At 40.8% G+C, this 14,869-nt stretch overlaps 1 protein-coding gene across 1 annotated transcript in view; it reads left to right on the top strand.

Moving 5' to 3' along the window:
* The window catches only part of LOC140917276 (carboxypeptidase B-like), a 28,747-nt gene extending 14,099 nt beyond the window's left edge, over positions 1-14,648 (top strand). Inside the window, exons 7-11 of the mRNA XM_073359727.1 lie at positions 1,543-1,653; positions 1,751-1,841; positions 2,542-2,744; positions 12,929-13,013; positions 14,461-14,648. Coding sequence (XP_073215828.1) covers positions 1,543-1,653; positions 1,751-1,841; positions 2,542-2,744; positions 12,929-13,013; positions 14,461-14,648 — 678 coding nt within the window. The remainder of the gene's footprint in view (positions 1-1,542; positions 1,654-1,750; positions 1,842-2,541; positions 2,745-12,928; positions 13,014-14,460) is intronic.
* The last annotated feature ends 221 nt before the right edge of the window (positions 14,649-14,869 follow it).

Raw genomic sequence — 14,869 nt, 5'->3', positions numbered from 1 at the left:
AGTTAAAATCCAAATAAAGGAAAACCAAAGCATTTGATTGGCTCATGCTAGCATAGACACAGTGGTGATATGGCTAATCTTCCTGTCCTCTGAGAGACATCCATGTAGCTTTGCATATGGAACAACGGAAATTGAAAGTGACAAGTAGATGGGAAAATGATCTCTTTATCTCCCACTAAAACTGAAAATAGTACCTGGTACCATTTTTCTTTTAGCAATTATTTTTTCTACAATCATTGGGTTTTTTGTAGCTGAAACAGTCAATATATGAATGTACTTGACTGAAGGTGACTTTCTTTAGTGGTTTTGGGGAAGGAGGAAGTACTTTAACATTAAGATCCTCCGTTGTTTATTTAAAAGTGCTACTGGACACAAATGTCCAAAGACAAAAAGGAAAGGCATGAGCTGAGTTAGAGAATATGCAAAAGGCAGGAAGAAGCACCAGTTCTCCCAATAACCATAATCTGCTTTTGAACACTGTTAATCAGTCAACAAACTACAGGCCTGATTCTCAGCTGCTTTGCACCCTGTGTAGTCATTCACACATGTGCAAAGTGAGGGAAACATGAGTGCAATACACTACCCGGTCAGAATGGCAGCTTTTCTATGCCCCATTTACACTCACTTTATATAGGTGTAAGTCTGTAATGATCACACAAAGCACAAGACAGTGGAGAATCGGGCCCTATAGCTTTAGTGCAGGAGTTTTGATGATGCCTCTGTATGCTAAGGGAAGGAGTGGGGAAGAGCATGTAATGTTCCATTATCTATGCTTTTGAGACTGTTTGTGATGAGAGCTTGCCAAAGTCAGAAGTGTATCTATTGTACTGAATGTCTCAGGAGGATCCTCTCTGGGATTGACAAATATTTTCTTGCATACAAATAAGACGATGGACTACAGGGACACAAGAGCCCTTACAGCATATGTGGCCAGGAGCACTGAATCCCTCTAAATAGGAAGTTATTCTGTGGAGAGCGCTGAGTCTGCCCACTGGCATGCTGATTTAGTGCATTGCTCATGATCAGTGCTTGTTCATCTATGCAATGTTAAGTTAGATGAATAATGCTGCTTTAAAACAGTAGTGTGGTTCCAACTGATATAACCTGGGATTTATTCCTTGTTCTTTCCAGTACTTAAAAATATCTCAAAGCTTTAGCCAGTCGCACATGTCAGGATATGGAATGTATGGAATCACTTTGCAGTGCTAAACTATTATCATTAATTCTAGGATGCTTGGGCCAGAGCCAAAGCCCACGGAAGTCAGTGGAAAGACTCCCATTGACTTCAGTGTCTTTTGGATCAGGCCCTTAATGAAGCAGGCTACCTCAGAAGAATGTACTTGTACTTTTGGATTTACATTGGTGGACTGGTTTGCGGAAAGAGTCTTTTAAAAAAATTCCCATATTAAACATATCAGGTAAAAAGATTATGCATCAATTGCAAAAGATAACGCACCCTTGTGTTTTTAAAAATACATTTCAAAACCACCAGCAATTCCTGATTCCATGAAAACAACAGCTTTCTCTTTGATCTATATCTAGGCTGTTAGTACCTATGGAAGTGATACCCTTATGACACGACTTCTCAACAACTTGGATTTCTACGTCCTGCCTGTCCTTAATATTGACGGCTATGTCTACACCTGGACCAATGTATGTACACTCTTCTTTCTGAACAAGAATCTCACTGAATGGGTCAAATACCTTTAGTTAACTATCCTTTAGTATTTACATGCACTTTCCATTTCAGTATCGCATGTGGAGGAAGACACGTTCCACAAACTCTGGCAGCAGTTGCATTGGTACTGACCCCAACAGGAATTTTAATGCTGTGTGGTGCAGTAAGTATTTTCTAATATTTGGTTAAAGTTAACATTGAAAGGTGCAGCATGTAACACATCAAAAGGGTGCTTCCACAAAGATGCTTCCTTCATTCCTAAAGTTGGTCCTTCCAGGCCTGGAGCAAGGATCATCATCAATGTACTTTGGGGAGGCTTACGCTGTTGTTGTGCATGCTACACCTGTTCCTTAGGATGAACAGAAGACGTCTGTCACCAGGGCTGTCAGTCTGGAAATTTCTGTTGGGCACTGAACTCCTACTGGGGGGAAGCATCGTACAAGAAAAGTGACAGTCACTAGACTTCCACTCTAATTCCTGGGAGTGCCCTGTGTTATGCAGCAGACATTCCAGTAAAGGTCCCTAATAAAGCACTGCAGGTCAACAGAACTGTTCACTTCTCATACATTAATTCACTTACATAATATGATGACTGACTTCAGTGATGTATGAAATGGTTTTATTCCTCCAAATATAGTAGCTGTGAAAAAAAAAATATTTGCAGAATGCTACACCACATTGCCTAGAAGTGTGTGAGCACATAATAAATATTCTGTCTCCATGTATAGTATATGTTCCAGGGGACTAACTTAAGGTTGCCTAAAGAGTCTTAACTATAACTTTGGTGACAGTAAATCCCCATCTTTATGGTTCATTAACATAATTCTGTTTCATTAAATACAAGCATTCGCCCTTCCCTGCAGGTATTGGTGCTTCAAAAAAACCATGCGATGAGACTTATTGTGGCAGCGCCCCTGAGTCTGAAAAGGAGACCAAGGCTCTGGCTGACTTTATTCGTAAAAATCTCTCCACTATAAAGGCATACTTGACTATTCACTCCTATTCCCAGATGCTGCTGTTTCCTTATGCTTATACTTACTCCCTTCCAGAGAACTATGCAGAGCTGGTAAGTAGAACACAAATATTGTATCTCTTTGTAATTTTGGTGTACTGGGGAGAATATGCAAATTTCATCATTTGATATTTAGATCAGGTTAATTTCAGACGTTTTCTTATACATCTGGAGAAAATCTGGACAATAAGCTTTTGAAAGTACATTAGTCTTTTATAGCAAGAGACCTTGAAGAGGGTTTAGGCATGAGATAAACTCAAGGATCCCTGATTCATCTCCATCATACAAAGGTTGGATTTGTCTGCAAGGCTGTGTTTGTCTGCAAATAATGTCATATTGAGAGATGTAAATTATACAGCACTGCTTCCACTTTATTCAGTGGGTTACAGTGTATCCGACTGCAATACATTACATACAAAAATCATGCTCTGTTGGCCAGATCCACAGCTTGTGTAAGTTGGCGTAGCTCCATAGCTTCAATAGAGTTAGAGTGATTTAAACCAGCTGGAGATTGGCCCTGAAACATCATTATTTAATGAAGTTTAGGGCCACACCCAAGCCCTGCAGCTTTTTAAGTCTGATAAAGGCAATTTAGTATGTGAATTATTTATCCTTTAAAAAAAGATTAAAATAATTATAAATAATAAAATGACTTCAATTCTCTGGAATATTAGCAATTAAAAGTTGTTGGCATGAAAAGCAACACAGCAAACAAAACAAAAAAAAAACCCATCTTGATCCTCTCTCTTCTCTTTAAGCTGCCAGAAGTCTAAGGCAATCGCATTAAGTTGGCTTTACTGCTGCAGAACTATGACAGATTTACGAGAGCTCCCACATGGATCTATCATAATTCTGAAGCAGAAAGGAAGAGTATGGCCAACTTAATAGTTTTGCCTTGGACTTCTGGCAGCTTAAATGGAAAGGAGAGCATTAAGATGTGGAGGTTTGTTTTGTTTGTTATATTACTTTACATGCTGGAGAGTTTTAACTGTGAATATTCCAGTCATTTCTTACATCTTTTTTGCTTGTCTTTGATTTTTACTAAATATTTCAAATTTCACCCATTAGAGCTCAGTCTAAATAAATAATATAAACTCCTGAACTGCTTCTTTGTCAAGCTCACAATTTTTCCCATATGCTAGAAGTTTGCATGGTCTTCTGCCCAGCTTGCTGAGTCAAGATCAAGTGTGATGAAACATATTGCTCCAAGTACAGCATGTTTCTAACACCATTACATTCAGATGGGGAAAGGTTTTATTGACACTCAAGACACAAAAAATACAGTAAAACCTAACTTTAAAAAAAACAGACAAAATATTAACACTAAGACAGGGTCAATAAGTCTTTCTAGTTTTCCTTTAAAAAAAAAATCCTGGATGAACAATTTTCATATTAACTTGCCTGTTCTACAGCATTCTAGACTAGAAGAATATATAAAATCTTGACGATTGGCGACAGTCATCCATGCCAAGGGTTTGCAATTTTATGAATAATAAAAAGCCTGATCTTTTTTTTTTGTTTGATTTAGAGATTGAGTCTTCCATTCTTCAATATAAAAAAAGGTAATTCAGGAGTGCAAGATATATATGTCAACAGCCATCCATCTGATCTCACTTAATATGAGTTAGTCTTTCCATGGTAATTTTATCCTATATTTTAAATCAGCCACAATGATCCCAGGGGGAGTTCTATTATTTTCCGCTACAAAGGAGCCATCCTGTCACTACTAAAAGGCGATAATATGATCAACTGTCCTCATGTCCTAATTAAGGAATATATTTCCTCAATTGGAGCTCCCAACAAAAAAACAGCAGGGTCCCAGAGACGCTCAACTTGTACTAATATTTGATTTTACAAAAGGAGGATACTTTTAGCCAAAAATCTTGGCTTTTGAGAATGAGATCATAGTATCAACCAATCAGCACTGTCTGTAGCTGGGATAGCTAAATATAAAGGGCCTGATCCAAAGCCCATTAAAATCAATGGAAAGACTCCCACTGACTTCAATGGGCTTTGGGTCAGGTCCTAATGGTGTAGCTTTCTGGATTACTTCAAACAACTAACCATGTTCACATGAACTGTCACAAAGAAATTAGGTTTTCTCTTAGCAATTCCTCCTTGGTTAAAAAATGAGACAGGAAAAAAAGGAGGAAAAAATAAAAGGGCATTATACTATATACCATTTAATGTGTGTGTTATATCAGCAAAGTTCTGCCTAGATACAGACTTCAGAGAAAGGCTGAAGAACTGGCATCTAAAGCTTTATATAAATTGTTCTGGCAAATAAAGGGACCATAAATCATGCTCTAAATGAAGTAAAATTTAGAACTATTATCTTATCTTAGATGTTTATTTTTACGCTGACAGATCTAATAAATTAAAGGAAGTAGAGTTGCTATTTCTTATCTTTTTCAGTGTGGGATGAGATATGTAGTTAAACAACAAAACTTCACATGCCTGCTTATCATTAACATATTGCTCCACACTGTTTAATTCAGAAGTTAGTTTAATACTGTGGGGTAATGCTCCATTCCAAAGTGAGGCTTGAAGGAAGGGAGCAAAATCAAGTAAAATTAGATTGAAATCACCCTAAGCCTGCAGATGAGGAGAATAGAGGCGTCAACATAGCTTTCTTCCAAGCCCACTGAACCTTCCTTTGGACACAGTCTGCAGTGGGACTCTGCAGGTATTCAGGAGGCACATCAGGGTAGGTGGGTGATGCTGGAAAGCAGCCACTCGACACAGCCTTCTTCTCTTAGAACCAGATATATAGAAAATATTCACAAGGATGTTAATTAGCATTAATGCCACTACACACCTTCACTGCCTCTGTAAGAGGAGTGTAGAGAACAGGCCTATGGAAATTAGCAACTGACACAGCACTCTTCATTGAGTTGTGCTTCCAGATGGGATTGGGGCTACAGGGAGCAGAAGCCAAGGTCAACAGTGGTGGAGATGATTGCCCCCATGTCTTCTGGATGGTTTCCAGGCCACGCCCCCTGCCACTTCCATAAAGCCTTGAAAGGAGAATGTACCTGTAACTCCAAGGGCCAGATCCTTGGCCCTATTTTGTTCCCTTTGCACTGTCCTGGCAGCACAAGGAGAACAAACAGCTAACTTAAAGAGCAAGATGGAACCTTCTCTTGTGTAAGGCAATCCCTAAGTGTGTAAAATAGTGCCACAGTTCTTGGTTTCCAAGGCATGACAGGGCATCTAGAGACATTCTGGGAATTCCAGTGATCTCAGGCCTAGAGGGCCATTACAAGTTACAGCAGCCTTGATGCTACTCTAATTTAAATTGGGGACGAAAGTAGCCCTTCACTGCTTCCAGTATCAGGGTGGAGGAAAGTGGTTGAAGCCATGTACGTTCTCCCTGGAGCACAAGGTACGCACATAGGATTTTCCCATTCATGGGGTTTTTTCCCCATGGGAAGGGAAACAGCCCTGTATTAGACACAAGTCAGTTCTAGGGTCAGCATTTTCAAGCAATGCTTGAACAACAGTGAAAATGCTGACCCTAGAACTGACTTGAGCCTAATGCTTGAACAACCAAGATAATGCCACCCAAGATAGGAAAAACTGGGTCAGCTCAGGAATTTCACACAAGTAACAATATTCCTATGATGTTTTCTTGGGGGAAAAAATATAACTGTCCTCCAAAAAGAATACATTCTGTGTATTGCACAACTCCCCTCAACTCACTCTCTACCATATCCCCAGATGTTGCGCAGCACAAAAAGAATATGTGCTTGGATCAACCAGAAAAAATTGTATCTTCCATTTAAAGAACAAAAGCTTCCCCCAGCCTTCCATAACTGAAAAAAAAAAAAAAACGGTTGGATACAGACCAATTGTCCATCCACTCTACAGCCAAGCTTCCCTTCAGCATTCTTTCAATATTTACACTTAGCTGCTCTCTCAGTAAAACTCTGTGTATATTTAATCACTTTTTTCAGAAACATTTTAGGCTGTAAATTGAATTTTCTCACATTTTGGCCAGTGTTGGAGGGGGTTACCATACTTTTTGAATTTGTACCTACATAAGGAGCAAATATTTAATAATAGGCTCTTCAGTCTAGTAGAGAATGTATAACAGGATCCAATGGCTGGAAGTTGAAGCTAGACAAATCCAGACGTGTACAAGCAACAGAAATCCTATATCAACAGAGATCAGGCTTTGGTGATATGTGTAGCAGGAGGCAGGTTACCTGAACATATATTGGCTACCTTGCTATTCATATATTGGTTACTGTTTGTATAAGGGGAAATTAACCCTTCTGCACAAGCTTATGGACCACTTAAGCCCTACTTGAGCCCTTAAAATGTGCAAAGGTGTGAATTTCTGCTATACTGCATTAGATGATGAATATTTATGTGATGACTATTCACCTCTTGGCTGAAAACCAGGTCCAGTAAACTAGTTCTGGATTTTACTAGTGCTCGCTTTGAAGTTATTTGTAAACAAAGTCATCTTAAGGAACTCTTAAGGAGCCAGGACCCAAGATTAGAATATAGAATAGAATATCAGGGTTGGAAGGGACCTCAGGAGGTCATCTAGTCCAACTCCCTGCTTAAAGCAGGACCAATCACCAACTAAATCATCCCAGACAGGGCTTTGTCAAGCCTGACCTTAAAAACCTCTAAGGAAGGAGATTCCACCACCTCCCTAGGTAACCCATTCCAGTGTTTCACCACCCTCCTAGTGAAAAAGTTTTTCCTAATATCCAACCTAAACCTCCCCCACTGCAACTTGAGACCATTACTCCTTGTTCTGTCATCTGCTACCACTGAGAACAGTCTAGATCCATCCTCTTTGGAACCCCCTTTCAGGTAGTTGAAAGCAGCTATCAAATCCTCCCTCATTCTTCTCTTCTGCAGATAAATAATCCCAGTCCCCTCAGCCTCTCCTCATAAATCATGTGCTCCAGCCCCCTAATCAATTTGGTTGCCCTCTGCTGGACTCTTTCCAATTTTTCCATATTCTTCTTTTGGTGTGGGCCACAAAACTGGACACAGTACTCCAGATGAGGCCCCACCAACACCAAATAGAGGGGAATTATCACATCCCTCAGTCTGCTGGCAGCGCTCCTACTTACACAGCCCAAAATGCTGTTAGCCTTCTTGGCAACAAAGGCACACTGTTGACTCAGATCCAACTTCTCGTCCACTGTAACCCCTAGGTCCTTTTCTGCAGAACTACTGCCTAGCCACTCGGTCCCTAGTCTGTAGCAGTGCATGGGATTCTTCTGTCCTATGGAAGATGGACAGGTGTAAATTATTTTTAGAAGTGGCTACTGGAGTAAAGAAGAGGAAAGTGGGTTTATATATTCCTGCCTCTCACATTACCTCATACAATGGTGTGTTCTGTTATCAAATTGAGCTATCTTCAGTAAGCACTTCTTCATCTTGGCTCATGTAGCAATCTCAAATAGCCTCAGGGCAGATTTGCCTCAGCTTGATGCTACTGGATAAAAACACTAGCAACATGCACATATTTCTTGGAATGTCCATGTGGTAGTCACAAAGATGGGTATAAGAAGGGCAGTGTTATATACTGTGATATTAAAGTTCTTGCATTGGATGAACTCACTTTTAGTGCTACCATTTCAAAGGGAAATCAAGGGATCCTGGACAATGTGTGAGAGCATTACAATGAGGAGAGTGCAGTTTAGAGCTCTTTGCAGAAAGCTGACTTGAGAAGGGCAGAGCTTAGAGGCAATAAAGAAGACAATAGAGGTAGAATGACAAGCAGATCCATAGAGCCCAATTTTACAGCAAGCATTGCTATCCATCACAGATTTTTCAAGATCCTAGACTCCTATTATGTCAATAATCCCATCAAATATCCCACTGATGTCAATGGGAGTTGCCTGTGTGCAGCAACTGCGTAATCAAGGCCCCTGGAGTGTTTTTAACCAGCAGCAATTTGCAGAGACAAATCTGAGTTGAGAATATGAGAGCAAGAATGGGGAAGCTGCTCCCAAAAGATAATCTATTAACAGATAAAGGTGATTAGTCAGCCATATTATCCTGGTAGTCTACACTGGCAAGGCTAAAGCGCTGCCGCAGCCGTGCTTTAACGTGCCTTGTGTGGTCAAAGCGCAGCGCTGGGAGAGAGGTCTCCAAGCGCTCTAAAAAACCCACCTCAACAAGGGGCGTAGCTCCCAGTGCTGGGAGAGTGCTCCCAGCACTGGGGCACTGTTTATGCTAGCGCTTTACAGGGCTGCAACTTGCTGCACGCAGGGGGGTGTTTTTTCACACCCCCGAGCGAGAAAGTTGCAGTGCTGTTAATTGCCAGTGTAGACAAGCAGTTAGGAGGGAGCCAGCATCACATGCCTCTCTTTAAAAGCTAGTAACTGAACTGATAGTAACTGAACTTCAGTTAAATGAGATCAGGGAACACGATCCTTTTGTTACACCGACTAGCTGACATGCTGCACAAGATTAAGCAAAACATCAAATCACTAGGAACTGCAATGGAAACAAAGCTGAGAGATCAGAACAGAGAATGTTAGATTCTCCTGGAACAGGCAGTTTCTGGAAGTTCAGCAACAAGACAGAGAATGGAAGATCATTTCTGCACCCAGTTACACAGTATAAATCTGGAGTAAGTCCTTTCACTTCAGTGACACTACTTGGTTTTCACTAGCATAACTAGCACCAGAATTTGCCCCTATGAGTGAGGGTTTCTTGACAGTGCAGGAGCCAGTGATGGGTCTTACAAACCCCACACTGGAGAGCAAGGGGTTCAGCCCTGCCCAGCTGTACCTGCAAAGCCTGCACGAGCTGCAAGCAGAGCCGCTCAGATGGGGGGAGGGGGCGGGAACTACTGCCCAGGAGTTCTTGTTGCCTGAAAACTGACCTAATAAAACCTACAGAGGAGAGAGACAGGTGACTGACTGTGAAGGTCAGAGACTTTGTTTGTGGTTCTGTAATTTACTCTGAGCGGAAAAGGGAGACTTGGATAGGAAGTGATCCATGGGGCAATTGCGTGGCACTGCAAGAGGTAGAACATACCTGCCCATCATCAGGCCGTGGATTGGCGCCTGTGGGCCCAGGCTCCCCTTCCGACTTCCGAAAGATGGCACAAGAAGAAAGCCTTTACCTTGGTGGAGAGACCCGCTGGGGAAGACCTTGGCCCCAAAATCCCCATACTAACATAAAAACCCTGAAGCCCTAGGGGGAGCTGAAGGCCAGGACTATAACTGAAAAGGGGTGACAACCTGCTGCACCCCTGCCTGACCACTAGGCAGCACTGGTTGTGAGTGTTCCCCTTTTACAGAGCCCAAACCAAGAAGGCAGAAAGAGAATCCTGTAACAAACCAGATGTTCAAATGAATCTTGAGAACCTGTAGAGTCTGTAGAGAGCTAAGAGTTTTTCAAAGTTAAGGGGGGGAAAGCCACAGCACTGCATCCTCTTTTATCAGCAACACAAAGAACATAAAGACTCTAGGCCTGGGTCTCATCTCACAAAAGTGAGATACTGTTTCCCCTTTTGAAAGTAATAGACAAGATGAGGCACAGAGTGAAACCTCATCCAGTTTCCCTGTTGTTTTAAGAAGGATAATTGTTTGCCACCACTATTCCTTTTTCCTTTCCTGTCCTTTTCTTTTTTTTACTTAAATGTTCTTGCTTTGGTTGCTATAAAATGGCACTTTCATTTTGGTGCTGATGTTTTGTTTTTTCCGCCCTTTTCATACATTAACCGAGCAATTGGGAAAGAGTGTTGCCTGATGATTACAAGAAGAGATCAGATATCAGGACTCCTCGGTTCTGTTCCTAGCTCTGCTACTGACTCATTTTGTGGTGAAATCACACAGGCACACTCAATTTACCGAATTATAAAATAGGCCATTTATTTCCATCACCATGCTCCAACCTGGAAAACCTGAGGATGTCTTTCAACAGCTGAGAATTTCAATCCTTCCTCTACAACAGTGGTCGGCAACCTGCCACACGTGGCCCATCAAGGTAATCTGCTGGCAGGCCGCCAGACTGTTTGTTTACATTTGCACAGCCGCCCGCAGCTCCCAGTGGCCACAGTTCACTGTTCCCAGCCAATGGGAGCTGCGGGAAGCAGCAGCCAGCCCCACGCCACTGGAAGCTGTGGATGGCTGCAAAAATGTAAACAAATGGTCTGGCGGCCACCAGCGGATTACCCTGATGGGCTGTGTGTGGCCCGAGGGCTGCAGGTTGCCCACCACTGATCTACAAGCACCTTTCTTTACAGCTGCCTGATCATTATGGTAATTCTGATCCACAGTAGGGTCATCCTTTTCATAGGAACCTTTCCCAGCATATTTTTCTGATAGCTAGTCTCCTAAATTTGGCAGATACAAGTATCTGATGTTTTAAATTTGCCATTTGGCAGCTGGCTGATACTTAATGCCTCTCCTCCCTATAGGAAATATTCCTATTTTATTTTCCTCAGTTTCTTGCCACTGAGGAAATGACACACTCCCACAGACACTATATTAGCACCAGGTCCCATCCACAGTACAAGACATCGCCATGTTGTATGTTTTCTCTCTATGTTCATTATAAAAGGAGGCAAATTGTAAGTTTGCAACAGAACTCTCTTTTGTGAGGTGAACAAGAAATCCTTTATCTGCAGATCTCAGCGCATGCACACTGATTTGAAGCCAATATAAACAAAAGGTGCCCGAACAAAATTTGATACATCACTAATAGCAGATACTCGTGTCCAAACACTACAGGTTCCATGGACATACATAGCAAAATTGCCATGGATTTTAATAGGAGAAGCATCATCTCATTAAGGCAATTTTCAGAAGTGGAAGATTTAACTACTCTGATTATTATTAGAATTCCAAGATTGTTTCTTTGTATGTCACAACAGCACTCTTCTTCAGCACATGTATAGAGAAGAAAGAGGCCAGAACAAAAACCCTGCCTTTAAATCCCACCCAGTCTTTGGGGAGTGTTTGAAACCTGCTCTCAGATCTAAATCTGGCTTTTGTAAAAGGCCTCCATGAAATGCAACAAACCAAAGCCCTACATACAAACTCCCAGAATTCTTGGGTGTACAAAACCCAGTTCTCAATGTGAATTTTGCACCTTGAACCTGTTTTATCCCACTGAGAGCAGTTACAATCCCATGATATAAAAAACTGCCATTTTAACCATTAATATGGCTTGTTGCTACTTTCACAGAAACAAATAGTCACTTTATCTATCTATTTTTCGAAACATTTTCAAATGCAGCTTTTAGAAAATTCATAAAAATGTGAAAGTACTAAATGGAAGTCAAGATGTTTTAAAATATCTCTCCTCCTTGGGAAAAATAATTTATTGCGTAATGTAGAGTGAAACAAGAGAGTTGAAGAAATTGTTAGGAATACCACACTGTTCAACTCTGAACTACAGAGGGAGATATGGTAATCCATTGTTTGTCTGCGTGCTGAACATCTGTTCTCAACTAACGATATACAAACAAATATTTACCATCCCTTAGGAATACTTTCCATAGTTTTATTGTCAACATGCCATATTATGAAGAAATGGGAAAGCCACACATTCCAAAGGAAAGTCTGTAACTTTCATAATGCAAACATTCAGAGCTGCATTTTAGTGTTGACAGACTTTATGCAACCCGCACTGAAGTCAGGGGGACTTGGATGGATCCCAATCTGCACAGGAAATGCAAACTGAAATCACAGAAGTGCTGTATATGACTCCAGGGTAATTCATGCACCTCCTGCTATAGTACTGTTGACATTTGCAATCTGCATTTTACAGGATCTAATTCTGATTTCACTTATACCACTTTTACTGTGTTGCTCTGGATTTACACTTGTGTAAGTGGGAAGAAAATGCTGTCTTCATAATTTCCATATATACATCCCCTGTTGCCTAAACCTCACCATCGTTTTATTTCATAATTCTAGTTTATTCTCACAGATTCAAGTACACATTTCTGTTAAATACAGTAATCCCTGGATCCTGTTGTGCCCTTAGTTTCCAGACTCCAGATACATTTCATAATTAGAGCTCTGAGTACAGACTACTTATTGATATGCTACATGAACAAAGTGTAGACATTTGCAGATCGTTAGACGATGACAGCATAAACTCTGTTACTGATTCTAAAAGAGGAACAACAGTTACAAATAATTTAAAACTTCTAAAATGAGGCCCTCATGAGTTAACTCAAATTTCTAAGGAAAGCTTTAAATGTCTGGAATAACTTATTATTCCGCAATTGTCCTTCCTTATAGAATACCATTTCTAAAGCTGCAGTTAAAGAGCTGACTTCATTGTATGGCACAAAATATACCTTTGGTGCATCTGCTTCAACAATCTGTAAGTATTAACCTAAATATCATAAGTAACTGTAGTAAGAATTATTTATCTAGACAGTGGGAGGAAATTATGTATTATGACCCAAAAAAACCCCATAAGATGAGCCCTGCCCATACACACCCTACTTACTTCCCTCCTAATGGGTGTAGACTGTGATATCTTTACTCTTGTTGCGTGGTACTTTTCTTCGCAAGTAGTCCCATTAACCTCACTGTCCTGAAGGTGTGGATGCAACACATCTGGTTCTGCAAACGTGCAAACATGCACCTGGGGGTACGAATGAGATTCACACAATAACTATGTAGCGCCCAAATACTACGGTGATGAGCATACTAGGAGTTCCTAAAACAAACAGCTAAAATTAGATTAAAACATGAGACAACTGGGCTCGTTCAGCCTGTGAGTTTCTTGATGTCCAGGGCCTACAAGGGGCGACAATAGTATGTGAAACCTTTTTGACCAGAATTTGCCTTCATGGCTCTAGCCAGCAGACTGTTACTTTCTGTTACTGTATGGTGATTTTAAAAATATATAAATTCCAGCCTCACTCTAACACTCTCCTGAAACCCAGCTGTTGTGTTATGTCCTTTGCGACATTATAAAGCTGACCTCGTGTCTCCAAACCCAGTTTTCCAGAGTTTTATAGCTCAGCTGTTTTGGCTCCTAATTCCTCAGGCTATCGCCTGCTTGAAATTCAGCATTGTAGGACTGAACAATCTGGAAGCCAATTTTTTTTTTTGTCTTAAATATAATGGCTGCAATTGTTTGTCAATGTTTAAAAGAACTATTGAGAAAAATGCTTTTGGGGATTCCTAGCAATTTTGAGGACCACCTATAGGATAAAAAATATTAGTACCCCATTCTCTCCTTACAAGGAACAACCCAGAGAGTATGCTCAGAATTCTCTCGTTGAGAGGGAAAGGAGCAAAGCTTATTTCAACAACAAAAAAGCAGAGTTCATATCCCCAGCTTTGTGGATCTCCAAAGATCTGTGTAGATCTCAGGGAGATACTCCAGAGACAGGAGATTCAATGTGATAGATCCTTGCTCCTGCAGATACCATGCTTCCAGTCCTCTCCTCAGGCAAAAGATACCCCTCCCACCCCTTCTCAGGAGGGATCTCTACAGTGAGCGGGGAGCAGCACTGCAAAATAACTCAGAGTCTGTATTCTGATCAGGATTGTTTCTTCTATATTTTTAGAAGGGGGACATGGTTATATTCTTCTTTTTACAGCTACAGGTTTCCATTTTCAAGGCTATTAAAGTGCTGGGCAAGCTCTATTCCATATTCTGGATGCAAACAAATGGTTCATTGACTCTCACTGCTTTTTCCTCTGCCCTTCCTATATTTTTAGCTAAGTAGTATGGTAGTTATAGTTATAATAAATCCCACTGATTACCAGTGACTTGTCCCTTTCTAGTAAAGTTTTCTTCTCTCCCAATGCAGATCCTGCTGCTGGTGGCTCTGATGACTGGGCTTATAATGAGGGTATCAAGTACTCCTTCACCTTTGAGCTCCGTGATAAGGGTAGATATGGATTTGCACTCCCTGAATCTCAGATAAAGCCAACCTGTGAAGAGACTCTAAAAGCTGTTAAATATATTGCCAATTACGTCCTTGACCATTTATATTAGAATGGTACTGCAAAATTATTCAAGAAAGCTTGTTTCAAATATACTATCCCCTTTGTTCTCTTTCCCTGATGGCTGATGATTTCTGCTTTACAGAATGCTGTTAGTTCTCCTTTACACTTGAGCTCTAGAGCCAATGAAAATATCTCGGGATTTTTCTATTAATCACAAATAAAAATGACAATGACTCACCTACTGTTTGAATATTGATAGAACATCTGTTA

Source organism: Lepidochelys kempii, chromosome 9 (assembly GCF_965140265.1).
Source record: "Lepidochelys kempii isolate rLepKem1 chromosome 9, rLepKem1.hap2, whole genome shotgun sequence".
Taxonomy (NCBI): domain Eukaryota; kingdom Metazoa; phylum Chordata; order Testudines; family Cheloniidae; genus Lepidochelys; species Lepidochelys kempii.
Note: the sequence above shows the minus strand (reverse complement) of the source record. Positions and strands in the feature narration are given on the sequence as shown.